Raw genomic sequence first — 19,575 nt, forward strand, 5'->3', positions numbered from 1 at the left:
ACAAGCATTATCTAAACACTATTAGATAACACTTTCGGACTAGAAGTCTAAAAGTGATGCATTATATTTTAGAATTAGAATTAGAGAAACTAAAAAATGGACCAAAATTTTTAAAAGGACTAGAATTGAATCTCAAAAATTATAGAGAGAACAAAAACATATATAATGTAACCCTCCATAAAAGCTTGGGTATTTTGAATTTTATTTTTCATGAATTATGTATTTAGGAAAATTTTATAATTTTTTTAATGATATTATAATCTATTTTTTGTCCTCACTAAAAAAAAAATTCTAAATCCACCACTAGATGATTAGATAGACTCAAATGTCATCTTCAAATATAAATTTAGATCTAACTCAATCTTACAAAATTAATTTGTAAAATAAAAATTATTCACTTAAATACACTATTTTAATCTCATTACTAATAATATGAAATCTCTAAAAATAAAAGTCATACATAAATGTCATCAGATGTTGTGTTCCATTAAATTTATGAAGAAAACAAGTTTTTCTTTATATAAATTACAAAAACATTCTTATTTGTTATATTTTATTTTTCATTTGGGTGATTTGTGTCATTTTATATACTTCTTATATATCCAAACAAGAGAAATGAAATTTTTATCTTTCTTTATATTTCTACTATATTTTTTTTTTCTCTTACTTTTTTTTTTCTAAACCAAACACCACAATAGACAACACTAGGATATAACCAAACACATCATAAAAGTCAACACTAGTACGAAATAGGTATGTAGTATAGGTTTTAAAAAAAACTAAAAATTAACTGAAAACACTTAATAACTTGGCGTTATCAATTCCTAAACATAACCGGTTTAACATGATATTTGGATTACCTACCAACCAGATTATTAGTTCGCCAGTCAGACCCGTTCACTGGTTCTACAGTTCAATTATCCTAAACATTAAAAAATGAAAGATAAAATGACCCCTTACACCTGTATCAATACACTATGACTTGCATGCTACCCATGCTAGCTTGAAGATGAATTTGAATATAACAAGCACCAATAGATAATAAATATCGCAGGATGGCAAAAGTATCATCCATTATGTACATATGCAGTTTCCATAATACATAAAAAAAAAAAAGCATAAAACGCTATGATTTTTGAGAATGAATTCGAAATATAAATCACAAGGAAAATGAATATGATCCTACTAGCTACTATTAAAATCGTCAGTTTCAAGTCATGCTAAATTGCTGATTCCTTTTAACATTGCCTTTCAGAATTGCATATCAAATAAACTCAAATATGCACACACAGGACCCAAATACAGTGTTAGCTGAGAACTAGCACAGGATATCCAATGACTAATTTGAACAAATGAGAATAATATTATTAACAATTAACAAAATTTTATCATGTAAATATGCACCTGGACAACATAATTTCTATGGCCAGATATTTAACGCACAATTCAAATTTACAATGTTATTATTGTCATCTCTAAATCAACTACCTGATTCCTGAAAAACACCCCACTGTGCCAGTATGATTCCCACTAATTCTCAACAGAGTCAATTAAAAACCTTCATCATCATGCTAGAGGCAGCCGATTCCGCCATTTCCAGCAGAAGTATGCACCCCAGCTAGATATGGTTCAAAATTTACAGTGACAGCTCTCCACTAAAGAAAAAACTATCCAAGCAGATTTGGAGAATGTCACTAAATTTGGCGATAAATGACAGCTCAGAATTTACAAATTCCTATAATTCCACCAATCAATGCAGGCAACACAAGAAGAAATGGCGCTCAGAAGTATTTTACATAATCACAATAAAACCTGCAAGTATAAATCATAATTCATAATGAAGTCTGCAATCCCTGATGAGACAGCATAAATCAAGTTTTTTTTGCCACACTCAAGATGAACGAACAATGAAAAGAAGGAAGTAAATTCCGTATGGGAACAACAAAAACCTTATCCAACTAGGTGATGCTTGTACTGAAGACAACAAAATTCAGTAAAATAAATTATTTTTCTTCTATTGATAAAACATGACGCAAAGGGTAAGAAAGCAAAAGAAATGGTTAAGAAATGGTTAAGTAATGCATCAAAATCATTTAATAGTTACTTGCGATACCAATAATGACCATTCAGACATGGTTAAAGCTCACTTTCGTTCTATCTGAAAGAGATCACATTATTAATAAAGATTAGGCTTTATCACCTAAGATCACTTTTATCAACATTCACATCAGTTAAAAAAGAAATATTATCGTAAAATAACTATTTCGCCTTTCCATTTGGCAGTAAATTACATTTACAAAATACGAATATACAGGAATGAAAATACATAAAAGCGTTACATATAATATTGTAAGCTCAGAAAAATCAAGCAAGGCTCAATAACTCACCTCTGATGCATATGCAATTTGTAATCACCTGCTTTGAACTAGTCTGTAATTTAGAACCAAGTCATCTGATTTCTTCCATATATAAGCTCGCACTGTGGCTAAGCTCATTTCAGGAGACAGAACCTGGAAATAAACCGAACAGCTGGCTAAATGCACATTACTTTAATGAAAAACAGTATCTCACAAAGCAAAGTCAATTGTGAATCAAATAAAACATTCAATCAATTTGGGCCAAACAATATCAAAAAACAATTGCTGTCATCCTCAAACCAATCAAAGGCATTATATGTTCAATAACTTGATTAAAACATGAAATTGAAAACAAAGTTGGTAACACACAAGAACAGTTAAAAGTACAGATCAAATACAAGTACTACGATCTATTTTAAGACTTAAATACAAAAGCCAAAAGACTCAATTAGGAGAGTCTAATATCTGAAATTGAATTTTATAATTATGGGCCTACCAGTGGGTTAAGAATTTAAGTCTAAAATCTCATTATCAGCATCTTGTGATATCTGGTGAAAATAAAATCTAACACGACGAATAATGCCACTGCTAAAGGAAATCCTAGGTATAAAGCTATAAGGAAAATTGCATGGAATTTTGGGATAATCAAACCACGAATTTTTAAAGCATATTTAAAGTTACTGCCCAATATTTAATCAATTCATCCTGCATCATGAACTCTAGAAGTCAGTCAAAGTTGTAACTTTGCATATGCAAATTTAGAAACCAACATGCACAGTACATAATTCTAAGGAGATGTGATTTTTTCAATGACTTCCAGAAAACACCATAATGGAAAACTAAAAATGCCAATCAAGTTAGCAAATAGATTCTAGAAGGCATGCAAAGACATTGAAAAGTAAACCAACTATAGAAAAATAAAGCATGAACTTGCTCAATCTCAGCATCTAGAAAACCATGCTATATGCACAAGTAGACAACATATTACTTGCCTGGTTGTTGCACAATATTTCAATAGAAGGTTTAAGCTTTTGCCAAGGCTTAAATCCAGATTGAAAAGATCCATCCCCAACTGCTTGAAGTGGTGACTGTGACCCAGTAAGTACAGGGGCAAAACTACCATCACCACTTAAGCTATCCAAAGGTTTGTCAAGCACCATCTTCTCTATTACATAATTAATAACCTAAACCAACCAAAAAAAGGGAATTTAAATTGATCTTCAAAAAATGCATAATCTACCTGTGAGAAAAATGTTTACGTAATCCACACACATGCACACTCAAACTAAAAACTAAATTCAAAAAAAGTAATACTTTCGGAAAGCATGATCAAAGCCAACTTAACAACACATGCATAGATTATTAATGCAATTATTAATACCAATTGTCAAGTAATATAAAAACTTACTTTGTGAACTCTTAATATACGTGGGGCACTTAGCTTCCCTTGTGTGAGGATCTGGATTGAAGAGCCTTCACATGGTTGCAAATAGAAACTGCATCTGCAGTAGTTATCACAATATATATATATATATATATATATATGTATATCAAAAAGAGCATTATATAATTAGTCTGAGATTGCAATCATACTAAAACAATCAAATTCGTAGACAATTTTCATGGCAATAACCATTAAAAGTACAAGAAAGGTTCAAAGATACTGTGTTCAGTAGATAGATAACACCAAGCAACATATACCACAGAATTAATAAGATAGATTTCAACAACTTCTTAACCATATATCAACGGAGTTAAGTACCACAATTACAAAAGACATTTTGAGAAAGACTTCTCAATTCATCTAAATCAATGGTCAAGCAACATTGGACAAGGTTTTGTATATGTAATGGGTGATACAAATAGAACAAACTAGATGTTCTCCTAGTATCTAGAATACCATTCATTGCTGGTGTCTAGATATAAGGACTGTATATACCTTTTGTATCAGTACCTCTGGTACTGTTTAACTTTATATATATATATATATATATATATATATATATATATATATATATATATATATATATATATATATATATATATATTAATTTTATTGATAAAAAAAAAAAAACAAAAGACATGTTAAGTACCACCATACGTTTTGGATGTGATAAATAGATATAATCATCATAGAGTTAGGCAATTATGCTACATTAACAAAATATACAAACTGTCACAACTCACAAGCTTGGTTTATTCCTTTCAAGTACAACCATGTGATTTAATGCAACTATTTAGGGAGGGAAAAGTAAAGAGGAAGGAAAAATTACTTAGTATTTTCTCGGGGAGGTAACCGATTATTCAAAACGCAGTCTAGACACCACCAGGGGAAGTCTTTCTCATCCTTGGTTCCATCTAAATCAGTAATTTTTTTTCTCCAGGGACCTCCATGAGTGCCCTCAGTAATAATGGAAGGAGGGGAAGTAACTGAGAATTCAAATGGAGGATAAACCATAGCATCATTCTCAGAACTACCATCAACCTCAATTCTAGAATGGGCAAGACTTCTAGAAGAAATATCCTTTCCAGATAATAACTCCCCATTAGCTGGAGCTGGGGATTCCATTCTTTGCTTTCGTTTTCTCAACCAATGAGCCAATAGCCCTTTAAGGGTTTCTCGAGCCAAATTAATCTGCAGAATAAAAGGCATTGATTTAGATCGTTGACAGTAAACTACTGAAAACATTCTCATTAGGTCGCATGCATGATTCACATATTTCGTGACACAAACTCAGCCAATGTCAGTTTAACAGATTTTTCTTTTAAAAAAAACCTTAAATACTTCCATGTCCATTATACTAGGGACCATGATTATGTGCCACTAACTGACAATTGTAAAGAATTGACATCAATTATAGCCAAAAATTAGGAGCAAAATTAATATTAATATAATTAGGAATTTAAGATAAGGGCGAATACATATCATGACAATTAAGCCATTACCTTATCATCTTCAGGCTTGCCTACAATGTTAAGATCTGCTGAATACATCTCTGCAGAGAAACATTGAGGAGTGTCCAAATGGACTGACAAGCTTCCAAGCCTGGTATCCACTGTGAACCATGCAGGAATACTAACCTAAAGCAGCAATGCAGCATTGGAGGAAAATTAAAAGCCAACTTGAACAAATAAACTATTGGAAATCGTCATGTTTTCTAGCCAAGAAAAAAATATATTTTAAAATGAAATCAATGAGGTAAATCAGTAATCATACCATCTCAAATAGCTCTTCCTTTTTCTCCTCAAACGAAACCTAGATAGTCCACAAGTACAGCATGAGCTATTATGAACCGACAAATGAGTCCCCTATGGTCTATAGTTTAAATTTGTAAATAACATCCATTACAGACAGACAATCTACTTCAATAGCAAACAAGATTGTCATACAAATTACAACATGAAAATGCAACCAGTTGTCACCTTTCCGTAATCTTCAATCACAACACCTTTGGTAATCTCCCACAGCTTCACTGAATCAGATGCATCCTTTACCGAAAGTTATTCATCAGTTAAGAAAATAACAGAAAAAGGTTATGCCAATATGCAAGGCATAATAAAATTACAAGAAAACACCATGGTTACCTTTGTCAGCACATGTCTCTTATTATTCAAAACTTCATGTTGTACTATTGCAGGTGTACCCAAGATAGTTAAGGTAGGTTCTTTATATACAGGAACCTATTAACATAAGTAATTTTGACAACAAAAGGAGAATTATTAGCAGGATGGAAAGAACCAAAAGAATATATATATATATATATATATATATATATATATATATATATATATATATATATTCAACAAAAACTTATTTTGAAAACAAACTCCATCATATTCATTAACAGGAAGTACTAATAAAAAATATGTAAACTAACATGCTTCATCTATACATGTACATAGCAACTGGTATTACGAGAACGAAGAGCAACATAAAATTTGAAGATATAATAATAGGAAAGTAATATAGCGATTTTTTTTCAGAAATAAATATAACATACAGGGGTAGATCCTTCTATTGACACTCTTGCTCTCGAAAAGGACAAGTTTCCAGCTAAAAAAGAATTGCCTCTCTGGAAAATCTTTTGTGGGTCGTATCCTTCAGCTGGCCATCTATGAACTGAAGAGTCTGTTGATGCAACCCAAATGCTATCATCATGCAAAGCCAACTGAAGAATAGGGTGCTCGCCTGTGCAAAGCAAACTACTCTCTCTAGTTTGCAAATCTGTCAAGTATAACTTAGGGTATAAAAGAATACAACATTAGAATACGAGGTTCACTAGTTAAACAAGAAAAGGAGATGTAATGTGACAAATTCAAGATGTGATGATAAAAAAAATTAGTTTGATGTTAAATTTAATAGAAGGTTGCACTCACTGAAAAGTCTCTCCCTCCACTATAAACATGACTAAATGTTGGGGTGCTGGCAAGTGCCCAAACAGAATCTGTATGAACTGCATAAGAATGCACACATCTTTGCTGACCTATATCCCAAAGCCTATGAGGAAAGTTGGACAGATTATTAGTCAAACACAAAACAAAACAAAACAAACAGAAATGGTAATAACTCCATATGTGTGCATTACCTTATCATAGAGTCTGAAGATCCTGATAAACAATATCTGCAGTAATGAACATTAAAAACATCACAGCTGTCTTGTTGGGAAAAAAAACATACTACTCAATTTGAACTTAACAAATTTGTCAAATGAAATGATGCATGGCTGCATACAACGAAAAGAAAACCCAACAGCATTTAATTCACTGTATGATTGACTATTAAATAGGTCCAACATATTATAGCCAACGAAAGTATTACGTTATTCATGTGTGTTGTTATCTATATGTGTGGGAAAACATAGAAATGTCAAATGGGAAAGATCAATGCAGAGAGAGAGAGAATTTTATGATAATAAAGAAATTATAAATAAATAGGAGAAAAAGCAAGCTACCAACTTTAAAATACAATTGTAAACTGAAAAATTGCAACTAAAATTAGATATCCACTCCACAAACCTGCCACTAGAATCCAGAAGCAGAGCCCTGATGTTATCTGTATGTCCTCTTAGCTTTAGAGTCTTTGATCCTGATCTTGCATCCCAGACACGCACAACCTAGTGAACCCCAAAAAAGTTGAAGAAATAAGCCATGGTCAGAGACAACATCCCAAAACTTTCAAGCTACTACAGCGCAAGAAACCCTCTCTACTGTTTCAAATGTAAAGAAGCCTCAATAATTCAGAGCATATGCCATATTGTACCTTTTCTGTGCCACCAGAGACAAGAATTGTTCCACTTTCATTCATAGCCAATGCATAAACAGAATCTTTATGGCCTTTGGCAGCAATTGGAATGTATCCCTGAGTTTGAGTAGTGTGCATGGACATATTGTTGCTTGAGTTAATAGGACGCAAGCTTGTCAATGGTAGTAAGTTGCCAGAACCATTGATACCATTTGAAGATTCATCAATTGTAGCATCATTGCACTTAGAAACCGGAGTGATGGCAGCCTCGATATCCCATATAAAAACCTCCCCGCCAAGGCCACCAGAGGCAACAATATTGCTCTAAAATGCATGACACTATTAAACGATCAAATAATGGATTTGACGATACTGATAATTCAACCAAAGTTTCTATCTGACTCAATGTGGAACGTATAAAAACAATAAAATGAACTTTTTTCTTGACACACTTAATAAGAAGCATAAGATGTTTGAAGTACATTACATTTTTTCCTGCTGCTGCAAGGCAAGTAACATAGTCAAAGTGTTGTCGGAGTGTTCTAGTACAGGTTCCAAAGGACAAGGCATTCCATGTCTAACAAATTTAAAAAGGTGTAAATAACTATGTAAGTACTGTGTTATTGATGAAGAGCAAGGATTGATTGGAACAAAAAACAGCTTGCAATCAACAAACCTTAAGGGTTGTATCTGAAGAACAAGAAACAAGTGTGCTATCACCAACAAGAACAGCATCATTAACCTGCAAGAATAAAATAACATTTACATACTCAATTGTATGCTGTTGCTAGCGTTATAGATTGTGCAGGTGTCATGCATTGTGGGTAATGGTATAACTTAAATGCTAATGAAACAGGGTTTGGACTTTCGGGGAAAAAGTAAAAGTTGAAGAATGATCATAAGTTCTGGCACATTGACATGTTGAACAAAAAAAATTGCATAAATTTCTGGTAACATAAGGATATTTTAAAGAAAAAAATGTCCAGGTGAAACTTAAGGATATTATGAATTTTACGATACAAGAGAAGGAAACAAGACAAAAAGACAGCCTAAGTTCAAGAATGCAGTGATAACTTTATCTCACACAATACAATACTCAAATTCAGTTGCACTTGCAGTTTTAGGATTTTCTGAACATGAGAATCCAATGGGTTTTCATTTCCTTTTCTCTTTCAACCATACCTTTTCTATTAGAATTAAGCTCATTAAACTTCAACACAAAAAGAACACAACAAATCATTATAAACTGCATGAAAGAATGTCTGAAGAAGAGCACAAAAAGAACTAAACAAAATATACTAAATAAAAACAAATATCAAATTCACACCATTACAGACCTATTTTGGAAGAAGAAAAGCACAAAACTCATCCTAATCAAACAGTCCCCACATAATCAAAACCAAGATGGAAAAATCCCAAGAATGAGACATGTTTTGCACATGGCATGGTAAATAGGTTTCCCACGTTGCAATATCATATACTTTCTTACACCTTTTTGACCTCACCAAAGAGATTGGGAATAATTTTTCTTTTTTTAAAAAAAAAAAACATTAGGTGAAGCTTCATCAAGTAACCATGGTAAAAAAAACAATATTATGTACCACAAGTTACAAAATTAGAAGTCAACTAACAAATCAAAAAGGAAAGAAAAATAAAAAAGGATTACCCAATCGACATGAGATTCAAAGGTAGCCGATGATGTTGCTCTATTCACATCTAGTGCCCATCGTTTTAACCTACCATCACGGCTCCCAGTGAAGAGATAATCAGACCCATCAGATGCTGCAGATGTAAGTAGAGCCAGACAATTTATGCCTGCACAATGCTGCAGAAAAGAGCCAACTTACATATGATTCTAGACTGTGCAACTAAGAAAACTATCAAAATTGAAATCAACCAAAATAAGAAATATTGATGAAAAAATAAAAATCTTTGACATAACACCATGCAAAGCAAAATGCTAAGTACCTGGAATTAAGGAGCCAAGCCAAGTACAATATGAACTATTAATGAAGGTTTGATTAATTAGAAAGTAAAATATTGGATAAATATTAAAAAGAAAAGGTCAAGATATGCCTACCATTAAATGGGTCTAAGTCAATGTAAAAAGAGAAAATAATATTAAATTTAGGGTAAACCTCCATTTTGATCTTTGTAAAATCTTTGGAACACCAATTTGGTCCTCAAAAGGTTATCACATCTATTTGATCCTCAAATGACAGGTTTTAATATCAAATTAGTGCAAATATTGTTTAATAGGACCCAATTGATGTGAGTCAATAACCAAAATTCTCGATAGAGCACAATTTGATGTCACTAATTTTTTAGCAGAAAATTAAGTTAAAAAAAAATTGCAAGAACCAAATTGGGGATTCACTGTATAATTTAAATAATATATTCATCCAAGTAAGAAATGCATGTGTTTATTAAAAACAACCAAGGTTATCAATGGCAGATGGCAGAATATGGCTGAGGGCCAAAATTCCACCAAATAAACACATCATTGCAGCCTATGGCACTGCCATAGCGGGCCTCCCTACACAAATTGCCTATGGCGGAGGGGTCGGAAAACACCATAGCATAGCATTATGGCAGCACTATAACGGTTATTTAACAACATTGAAAACAGCCCAGTCAGGTTCAACTAGTTAACCCATTTGGAAGCAAAGGAAAAATTTATAAGCATAAAGATGCAACTACTAGAAGCAAGCATGAAACTTGTCTGTTTTCATGGAACAGAAAAAATAAATAAATAATGAGTTCACCTTTGTGTCATCAGAATCATTCAACACGTAGGTTATTCTCTTCTCCTTGCGCGGGCGAGTTGAATTGTTTCCGTTACTCGCACTACCCACACGGTGCATTGCCGAAACTGTTAATTACACAAATCACATAGTGTAATTAATAACCTCAGGTGAAAAAATAATTCAATATCAGGAATTCTACTTAGGAGCATTGGCAACCGCATTAAAAATAAAATGAAATAAAATTAATAGTTTGTGAATTATGACCATTTATTTAACCAAAGAAAGTTTGCAGCGCAGAAAAACTCTCTCAAGGGCACAGTTAAAGACAGACACATCCAAACACTTCTACTCCCACAGAAACCACACACAGAAAAGCATTAGGCATAACCGCATAACGGTATAACCCGGGAGCTCCAAGAAACTATAATTAAGAATTCTCTGTAGCAGTAGCTAATCATTATCAAATATCTTCTGCCATTATATGAGACGAACCTTACTCTTTATCCCAAATACTGATACTAAAATCTACAACTCTATAAGTGTTTTTCACATTTACTAAGAAGCTAAGCTAATAGTTATAGCTCCCACGTCCTAGACCTGATTTCGTAATTCTCAACCGGTTTCCAAACACGCTACATCCTTTCTTATAATAATTCAATGTTAACCTCAGAATCCAGGCGAAGTTCACACTTATTCATTCGATACTGTCCGAACCACCAGTCAAAGCATAATCGCATATCAAACGCATCGAAGACTCAATGCGAATCAAATCAAAACGCAGAGCTACGTAATCAATAACCAAACGCACACCTAAAAGCCATAACAGACCGAACACGCAGAAGCTATTGAATACCCCAAATCATCGACATAAATAACGCAAACGAAGGAAAAGAGAAAACAAATAAGAGGTCGGAAAACGAAAACATAACCCTTCGCACAAATTAAGCGGCACGATCATAAGGTAAAGCGCGTTGCAACGAAGTATGGGCTAAAATAGACTAATTATACGATGCGATAAACTGTTTCGTAGAATCGGAAGCAGAAAATAATCGAACAAAAGGAAATCGAGTTGGAGAAGGAGAAGATGGAACAGTGGAAGGAACAAACCGTGATCAGTGACGAATTCGACGCACTTTGAGTGCTTGTTTTGTTGCAGTGACGGAGCTTCAACTTTAGAGAGAGAAAGTGTTTGGGAGAGAGAGAGAGAATGGTGAGGGCAGCGAACGTGAGTGTGTAAATATGGGCGTCCAGATTTATTCCGGCAGATCCTTTGACCCGTTTTGTGCCTTTTTAATTGAGGGCAAGATGGTCTTTACACGTCAATGAAGGATAAACCAAAGCTAGATAGAGAGGAAAAGTACGCAGCTTTGGCCGCTGATTAACGCTCGCTCGCGTTTGATCGTAACTCATAAGCAGCACCGTCTGGAACCAGGGCTTTCAAACGGGTTGTTTTTTATCTTTTCAGAATCGGAATAAGCACGTAGTAAAATCTTATAAATTAAAAAATAAATCAATTAAGGAAAAAAGAAAAAGAAATTTTGAAATATGGTTATGCAATCAGTTTTAAATTGTCTTACGCCGATAGTCAATTAAATCTCTCTATTATTATGTTATATCATATTATTTAATTAAATTAAAAAAATATTATCTGAACATTATGCTACACACTCTATTTTGCACCCTATGTAATGGTGTTAATACTCTGAACTTGTTAAGTAGATGTTTACATAGAGGTGCACAAAATGTCTAAGTGACATGTTTGCTAAGATAAGTATTAGAGTTAGTTAAAGTAATTGTAAAGGTAATTATTTCAGTTAGTTTGTTAGAAGTTACTTAATTTTAAGTTGATGTATATATAGTAATTATTGTGTAATCATTCACCAATTTTCAATGAATTCATTTTCTAGTTCTCTCATCTAACATTGTATCAAGAGAAATTCTTTCGTATTCGTAGTTTTTTAGCTTCTCATGAAGCATCTTCATCTTTAAGCTTATTCTATTTCATTGAAGTTTTCTCTAATTTTCTTTCATGACAGTCCTGGATGAATCCATTCTATCGATAATTTGGGATCTTGGAAGAAGGCAATGAAGATGGTGCTTCTTGACAAGAACAAGTTCGATTTTGTAGATGGTTTTGTTCTAGAACTAGATGTTGGATCCGCTATTCATTCTCTTTGGCATCACAATGATAACATAGTTGCTTCTTAGCTTTTGAATTCACTTTCGAAGGAGATGCAGGTTAGTGTTTCGCATTGTTCTTCAACTAAGGCTATTTGGAGTAATCTCAAGAAACGTTTTGAGCAACGCAATAGCCCTCTCATTTTTCATCTGAAACGTGATCTTGTTTTGCTTGAGCAAGGGTCTATGCCAGTTTCTTCTTATTATGCAAAGTTGAGAATGATTTAGGAGTCATTGATTGAGTTGAAACATGCTCACACATGTACTTGCAATGACATAAAACCATGGAGTGATTATGATCAAATGGAATATGTCATGCCTTTTCTCACGGGTCTCAATGAAGCCTATTTGTCTATTAGGGATCAAATTTTGTCCATGGATCCATTCCTTTCTATCACCAAGGTGTTTTCTCCTATTGTTCGAGAAGAAAAGTAGAGGGAAATTAATGCTTCAGTTAATGTTGAGTCTTCTCATGCCTTTGTGGTCAAGAATGGTGTTGATTCCAAAAACAAGAATGTTCAGAAAGATTGCCCAACCTGTGTTTATTATGGCATTCAGGATCATATGAAAGCTCAATGCTACAAACTGGTTGGATATCCACCAAATTACAAGAAGAACGAGTCTTCTTCAGCTTTTGTAAATCAAGTTTTTTTTTTTGCTTTTATGAATCGTGTTTCTTCTGTTTGAGCTTTTACCCAGTTGGATCAAATAGATAATCGGGTAAAAAATATAATCAATTTAGCTGGTTTCGGACATATTATAAATATTGTAAAAGTTGATATTAACCAACATTTGGTTAGTGAGTTGGTCGAACGTTGGAGAATAGAGACACAAACATTTCATTTTCCACATGGGGAGACAACCATTACTTTACAAGATGTGGTTCTACAGTTGGGCTTGAAGATTGATGGATCGCTGGTAACCGGTTTCATCACCGGTGATGTACGTGTTGCTTGTCAGACATTACTCGGGAAAACTCTACCGGATAAGTATGTAAAAGGTAAAATGATTTACCTAACTTGGTTGTGACAAAATTTTCAATAACTTCCCGTTGATGTTGATGATGTTGTCATTGCACAACATGCTAGAGCTCATATGATGATGATTATAGGCGGTTGTTTGATTTCATATACATCAGGTGGAAAAGTTCATTTTATATATCTTCTTTTATTATCAAATTTAACTGAGGCAATTCATTACAATTGGGGTGCAGCAGTATTAGCATCCCTTTTCTGAGCTCTAGATCGAGTTGTGAAGCCGGACCAAACAGAAATCGATGAATGTTTGTTGTTGCTACAGTCATGGGCGTGAGACCGCATTAAATGTATTACCTCAAAGATATATCACATATCCATGGAAGAAGTAAAAGAAGGACTCAAATTTCCTCTTGCACGAAGGTGGTCTCGTCCAAGGACCGAACCAAATATTTCTACCAATTGGATGAGATTGATACGCATCATATTTGATAAACTACATATTAATGAGGTTCATTTTTGAATTTTCATGAATTAACTATTTTTTCCGATTTCCTATTCGATTATAAATATGTTACAATAATAATGTATATGTTACAGTTCTTGTGGACTCCTTATGACACACCAGAAATAAGGTCATTAATTAATGATGTAGAGATATCAATGATTGTTGGGGCAAAAGTCTCTATCATATGTTTTGCAATTGTCGAATGACATCCAATAGACAGGGTCATGAGACAATTTGGACTGCGACAAATTATTTTAGATGACCCATCAAACCTAGATCAAATTCACGACATAGATATGAGAGGGAGAACACATATTTTTTGGCCTCACCATCATCGTCACTGGATTCTCAAATGGAATCATTGGAATAATTATATTGTTCATGGTGAAATGGACCAAGGTCTTTTACATGAAAATTCAAAATACATGCAATGGTATATACATCGAACTAGATGATATATATCGCGTGAAGGAGCAATATCTACTGAGGTTGTAAATCTACTTTACAATTTTAATCATTCTTGATATTATTATTCATTATTATTTCTAACTTTATAAATTTGAATCACAGTATTATCCTGGTCATCACCAACATCAATCATATGCGGAACCTAATGTACCTCGAGTGCATGTTCTTGGATTTATGTCCCAACATCATCCATCACAAGCACAATATCAATCAACAAGTTTTTCTGGTCATGCGTCTGAAGGATGTCAACAAAGTTTTCAACCACTGAGATTCTCATCATATATACCTCAATACTCATTTCAAGTCTATTATATCTCAAATGTTTTTTATGGCTCCTCACAAATGTTTGTCACCACTTTCAACACTCCACCATCTACATATAATGTTGCACCATCGAGTTTTTGTTATTGCCCATCATTACCTACTCAAATACGTGATATGAGTCACGAATATGAGGACGAGGATGAGGATAACAACAATAACAACGATGATGACAATGATGATGTTGACAGTGTTGATAAAGATGACAACAGTGGTCATCATGTACTTCAACAACAAAGGAGAATTACACGTCAGCATCCTAGAACAAGAGGAGATAGAGGCAGTCGACCGTGAGGACAACAAATACAGACAAATCAAGCCCAACAAGATGAGAGACCCATACGCATCTAGAAGGAACTTATTGTGGGACATCGTCTCATTATTAGTTTAACAAATATATAATTTTTATTTAAATATAATCAATTTTTAATTTAAAATCTTTCAATTTTTTTAATGTATTTTTATTGATAGATTATTTAAACTTTAAATAAAAAATATTTAAAGTAAACTATATTAAAAATATATATAACATGTTTTAAATAATAAAACATTAAAATAAAATAATAACATATCAAATAAAATCACAAAAAATATACTAATAAAATCAACTTAATATTATTTATTACATATTTAAATATATATATTTTTTATTTTTTTATTTTAGAAAAATAAAATCATAAGCATTACTAAATTTAAAAAACAAATTTACGAAAAAGGAATAGGTTAAAAAATTTAAAACACGGCTGCAATTCTGCAAATATTAAAACATCATTTTTTTAAAAAAATAAATCAAGTTACTACTTAGAAGTTGTATACCTTAAAAAATTAAAAAAAAGGTTTTACGAATTTAAAATCCTAAAACAAAATACGACTTTAAAATTAAAAAAAATAGTTTAATAAAAAAGAATCCAAATCATAGTTTTCCATTGGTATTTGGTGTTTAATTAAAAAAAATTAAATCAAAAGTTTTTAGCTGAAATAAGTAAATTGTCTTTTTATTATAAGAAGAAAAAAAATACCATAGGCGACTGGGCGCAGTGCACGCTATTCCGAGCATATGAACGACGTCGGTTTGAGCCTAGCGCAGCATTTCAATTTCGAAGGAAATTCTAACCTGGTTCCGTTGGTGCTGAGTTTCAGGCTTGCAGCAGCCATAGAAGTGTAGGAGTTGGAGAGAGAGTGATCAATTCGATGCCTTCACTTCGCATCCTAAACAAAATCTGTTATTCGATAAACCAGAATTGCAAATGCCAGTACCGAACAATCTCCTCCACGGCACAGTTGCAGGGTTCATGGATGGAAAAGGTCAAAAACGTCATCACCGGCCAAAACAGCACGCCCCAGTCCCAGGGAGACGCCTCCGAATCATTCAGTCTGCTCCGTCAGTTCCTTTTATTTCCAATTTCACCCTCGCTTCTCCCTTCTCCCTTCTCCTTGCTTACATCGTTATTAATAATGATATTATTGCTCACACTCACAGGTTTTGCGGATGAAATGAAGAATGCAAAGAGAATAGGCGCGTTTAAGGAGTTCATGGTTGGGCGAAGCAGCGAAGCCACTTTTTCCTCCGCCTTCGACAAATACGAAGCCATAATTCGATTTCTCGGTGCTTTGGACCCCACTGGAGAGGTTTCTACATAAATTCACGCTTCACTTTGTTTTTTTGTTTTGTTTTTTTTTTTTTTATTTTATTTATCATGTCTCATGTTTTTATCTTGTTTTATAATATTCAGAATCTCCAGACAACTCAGAAACAAGAAGCGGCAAAACATTGTAATTGCACGATTGCTGATGTGGAGAATGCACTTGCCAAGTTTACTTGGGCCAAGGAAGCACAGAAGAAGTTAGAGAAGCTAAAAGAAGAAGGAAAACCAATGCCAAAAAGCTTTGCTGAAGTAATGCTTCTAATTATTACTTTAATTCCTTACAAGTTACAACCTAGTTGGGCTCAATTTATCATCTTATGAAGAAATTTTAGTTTGGGGAATGCTTCATTAAAAGCTTACCTTTTTTTTTTTTTTTTAATCTTGCTTTTGTCGTACTTCTACTCGAAAATAGGTATTGATTGGACAATTTATCTCGACATTTGGGGTTTGGTTTAAGTAGATCAATTGGGTCCTTTAGCCTAGCCTGCTGCCAAGCCTAGTCCATAGTTTATTTCGGTGATAATTGATAAAGTAATTACTACTGGCTTCTTGAATGGGGGATAACAGAATTCCAGAATTATACTGCATGTAGATCCATCAGAACTGCTTCCCTGAGTTTGGCTTATGTTGCTAGCAGTGTATTGTATAGCATCATGCTCCAAATCAAAACAAAGTATCTAAATGTTGATGTCTTTGTCAATGTCTGTTATATTTTTCTGTTGGCTTTTGTTGTTGTATTGATCTTTAATTAGAATTTCTTTCAAAATTTGCATGATTTGGATGTATATATGTAATACAAATGAAGTCACTGACATCTTTGATGACTATGATTTGTGTGAGAAGTATATGCAGCAAGATAAGAACTTTACAATGTCAAATAATTAGTGTAAATGCTTTTTGGGGTGTTCAATTTGAGTTTAACCAGCTATATTTTATATTTCATGTTCTCTAGGTCCAAAAGCTAGTTGGTTCAACTCCATTGGATCTTGCTAGGTCTAATTTGGCCCAAGCTGGACAAATTAGCAGGAATGCACTTTGTCCATGTGGTTCAAAGAAGAGATACAAAAGGTTGTTTTTCTCCCCTTATTTTTTTTTAAAAAAAATTCTTAGGCACCAAACTGATTCCTGATTATTTCTTCTGTCTTGTGGTAGTTGCTCGTTCTATCAGTTCTAGACTTATAGGGAAACTAAATCTTAATTGTTTATTACTTTAATTTTTAAACTGGATATGGTTTTTTTTTTATCCTCCCCACCCCCCAAAAGTTATGAATTTAATATTTCATACAAGAAATCCAGAATCTTCATGAAAAGATTTTCGAAATTAATCACCTTATGCTACTCCATATTTATTTATGAAGGTGCTGCGGAAAGGATTGAAGGAATTCAGAGATTAAATGTTAAACTGCCAGGAAGCCTGATCTGTTATGGTGGTTTCATACCTACACATGGCTAAATTGATCTGCAGTTGTACCTTATTTTATTCAGTTCAGATCAAGTTGGCCAATGCGCTAGACTGCAAACATGCCCCTAAGCTGATTTTAGGATGATATATTTTGCCCAACAGTTGCGTGATTTTCTTTAGCTTTCTAATTTTTGAGGTGATCATAGGCAGAACCAAACAGAATATTTTTGTTTTGTTCAAGAGTAGTTAGTTAGTTCTCTTCTTTCCCTTGCTCCTGCCTAATTAGGCAAGGGAATAAGAAATAATTGTAGTCTCGTTCTAAAAGTCAAAATGCTTAAACTCATTTTTTACTGATTTATGTCATCATCATCATCATTTTAGTGCCCGTTTGGTTATGCATAACCAAACTCTGATCCACGCCTATTCGTTGCTTCAGCGTTTTTTCTTGAAAATTGACGCAGAAATGGTTCAAGACTTGAGTCACGGACGTGGTACCAAACACAATTAATACATCTATCGGATTCAGGATTTGGTACTCGAGTTGCATCAGTAGATTTGGGTTTTAAGATATAGGTAATGGTGAAAAGGAGACTTGATGTGGAATATTTTCTTTAAGTATGGCAGTCAAGTTCAGTGGCGAGGCGTAGATGACCTCACACTTAGTCATTGGAAGTACTTAAATTAATTATCAAACTGGGGAAGAAAAAGTGGCACATGGATGCTGGAAGTTAAAGTTACATGGTTGGACCCCGATAACATGCCTTTGCCTTTCTATTTTCTGCGGGTCTTCTAGCAGACCTAAACAACTTACTGTGATAGCGTTCTCCTATTCACGTTCGAGTTGAGACACTCTCAATTCTCAACTTAGGTTTTAGTATTGATATGGATATTTATTGCAAGAAATTATGAAAATGAATATGGTTTTTACTTGTCTCATACTCATTATTTTTTAAAGTATTAATCTTAAAATTAAAAATTAATATTATACTCATTCTTACAACTTTACAATTATAATTACATCTCTATTATTGTCGTGTAACATCTTTGACCTCATGATTATGCTATAGTGAGGAACTGAGGATATTTTTCAAGTTCGTTCGCAAAACAGCGTTGTTAGTCTGGCTATCTTTTTTTTTTTTGCTTACTTGAAAAAGAACGAGCAACGAGAGTGAGTTCTTAGCATTGAGCCATTGAGGTATGTAGAAGGTATTTTTTTAATGTGGGAATGAGAATGAGAAATATGATATCTTATCAAAATTTGCATGTGTCATCCCCGTTACTAATGGCCTTAACCTTTTACTCGCCAATCTCAAGGAAACTTTTGCAGTGCATTGTGGTTGTGTAAGAATAGTTTTTATTTATTTTTAATTATTAAGCCATATCCAACACAAATCCTTAAGAAGCACAATATATGCGTGAACATAATATCTATAAGTATAATAAATTAAGTTAAAGATAATACTACTATTTAATTTTATTATTTTAACATGGACTTCAGCTTGAATTAAGTACTGTGCCAATGCAAAAATTGCTTTTCAAAGAATGCTTCTAGTACAAATCATTCATGTTAACACAATTTCTACGTTTCAGTACAAATTTGTACATATGAACCGCAATTTACCTTGCTCCTAGTAGACAGCAATCAAAAGTTTAATTAGCGAAGGCCGATTATATATAGAAGAAACACAAGTTATTTACGGAAATAGATGTTCTCAAGTTAGATGCTGACATG

At 33.4% G+C, this 19,575-nt stretch overlaps 2 protein-coding genes across 2 annotated transcripts; one reads left to right on the top strand and one right to left on the bottom strand.

Moving 5' to 3' along the window:
- Nucleotides 1–1,326: 1,326 nt before the first annotated feature.
- LOC114400155 (WD repeat-containing protein 48-like) lies at nt 1,327–11,757 on the bottom strand. Its single transcript, XM_028362465.1, has 19 exons — nt 11,454–11,757; nt 10,365–10,471; nt 9,266–9,424; nt 8,276–8,341; nt 8,087–8,176; nt 7,618–7,923; nt 7,374–7,471; nt 6,944–6,979; nt 6,735–6,855; nt 6,359–6,595; nt 5,943–6,038; nt 5,781–5,846; nt 5,575–5,613; nt 5,304–5,438; nt 4,631–4,992; nt 3,766–3,859; nt 3,350–3,541; nt 2,388–2,510; nt 1,327–1,812 (listed from the first exon to the last, which is right to left on the bottom strand). The coding sequence occupies exons 2-18, from the start codon at nt 10,461–10,463 to the stop codon at nt 2,412–2,414; spliced, it is 2,295 nt and encodes a 764-aa protein (XP_028218266.1). The 5' UTR covers nt 10,464–10,471; nt 11,454–11,757; the 3' UTR covers nt 1,327–1,812; nt 2,388–2,411.
- Nucleotides 11,758–15,813: 4,056 nt separating this feature from the next.
- Nucleotides 15,814–18,228, top strand: LOC114399137 (protein translocase subunit SecA 1-like). The gene is made up of 5 exons (XM_028361261.1): nt 15,814–16,176; nt 16,276–16,424; nt 16,529–16,690; nt 17,394–17,509; nt 17,800–18,228. The coding sequence occupies exons 1-5, from the start codon at nt 15,987–15,989 to the stop codon at nt 17,816–17,818; spliced, it is 636 nt and encodes a 211-aa protein (XP_028217062.1). The 5' UTR covers nt 15,814–15,986; the 3' UTR covers nt 17,819–18,228.
- Nucleotides 18,229–19,575: the final 1,347 nt, after the last annotated feature.

This window comes from Glycine soja, chromosome 19, assembly GCF_004193775.1.
Source record: "Glycine soja cultivar W05 chromosome 19, ASM419377v2, whole genome shotgun sequence".
In the NCBI taxonomy this organism is placed as follows: Eukaryota; Viridiplantae; Streptophyta; class Magnoliopsida; order Fabales; family Fabaceae; genus Glycine; species Glycine soja.

Coding starts and splice junctions, on each gene's coding strand:
- LOC114399137 (XM_028361261.1), top strand. CDS start 15,987: ATGCCTTCACTTCGCATCCTAAACAAAATCTGTTATTCGATAAACCAG. Junction 16,177..16,275: donor CGAATCATTCAGTCTGCTCC/GTCAGTTCCTTT, acceptor TCACACTCACAG/GTTTTGCGGATGAAATGAAG. Junction 16,691..17,393: donor TGCCAAAAAGCTTTGCTGAA/GTAATGCTTCTA, acceptor CATGTTCTCTAG/GTCCAAAAGCTAGTTGGTTC.
- LOC114400155 (XM_028362465.1), bottom strand. CDS start 10,463: ATGCACCGTGTGGGTAGTGCGAGTAACGGAAACAATTCAACTCGCCCG. Junction 6,039..6,358: donor CAATAGAAGGATCTACCCCT/GTATGTTATATT, acceptor TTATGTTAATAG/GTTCCTGTATATAAAGAACC. Junction 5,614..5,780: donor TGATTGAAGATTACGGAAAG/GTGACAACTGGT, acceptor TGGACTATCTAG/GTTTCGTTTGAGGAGAAAAA.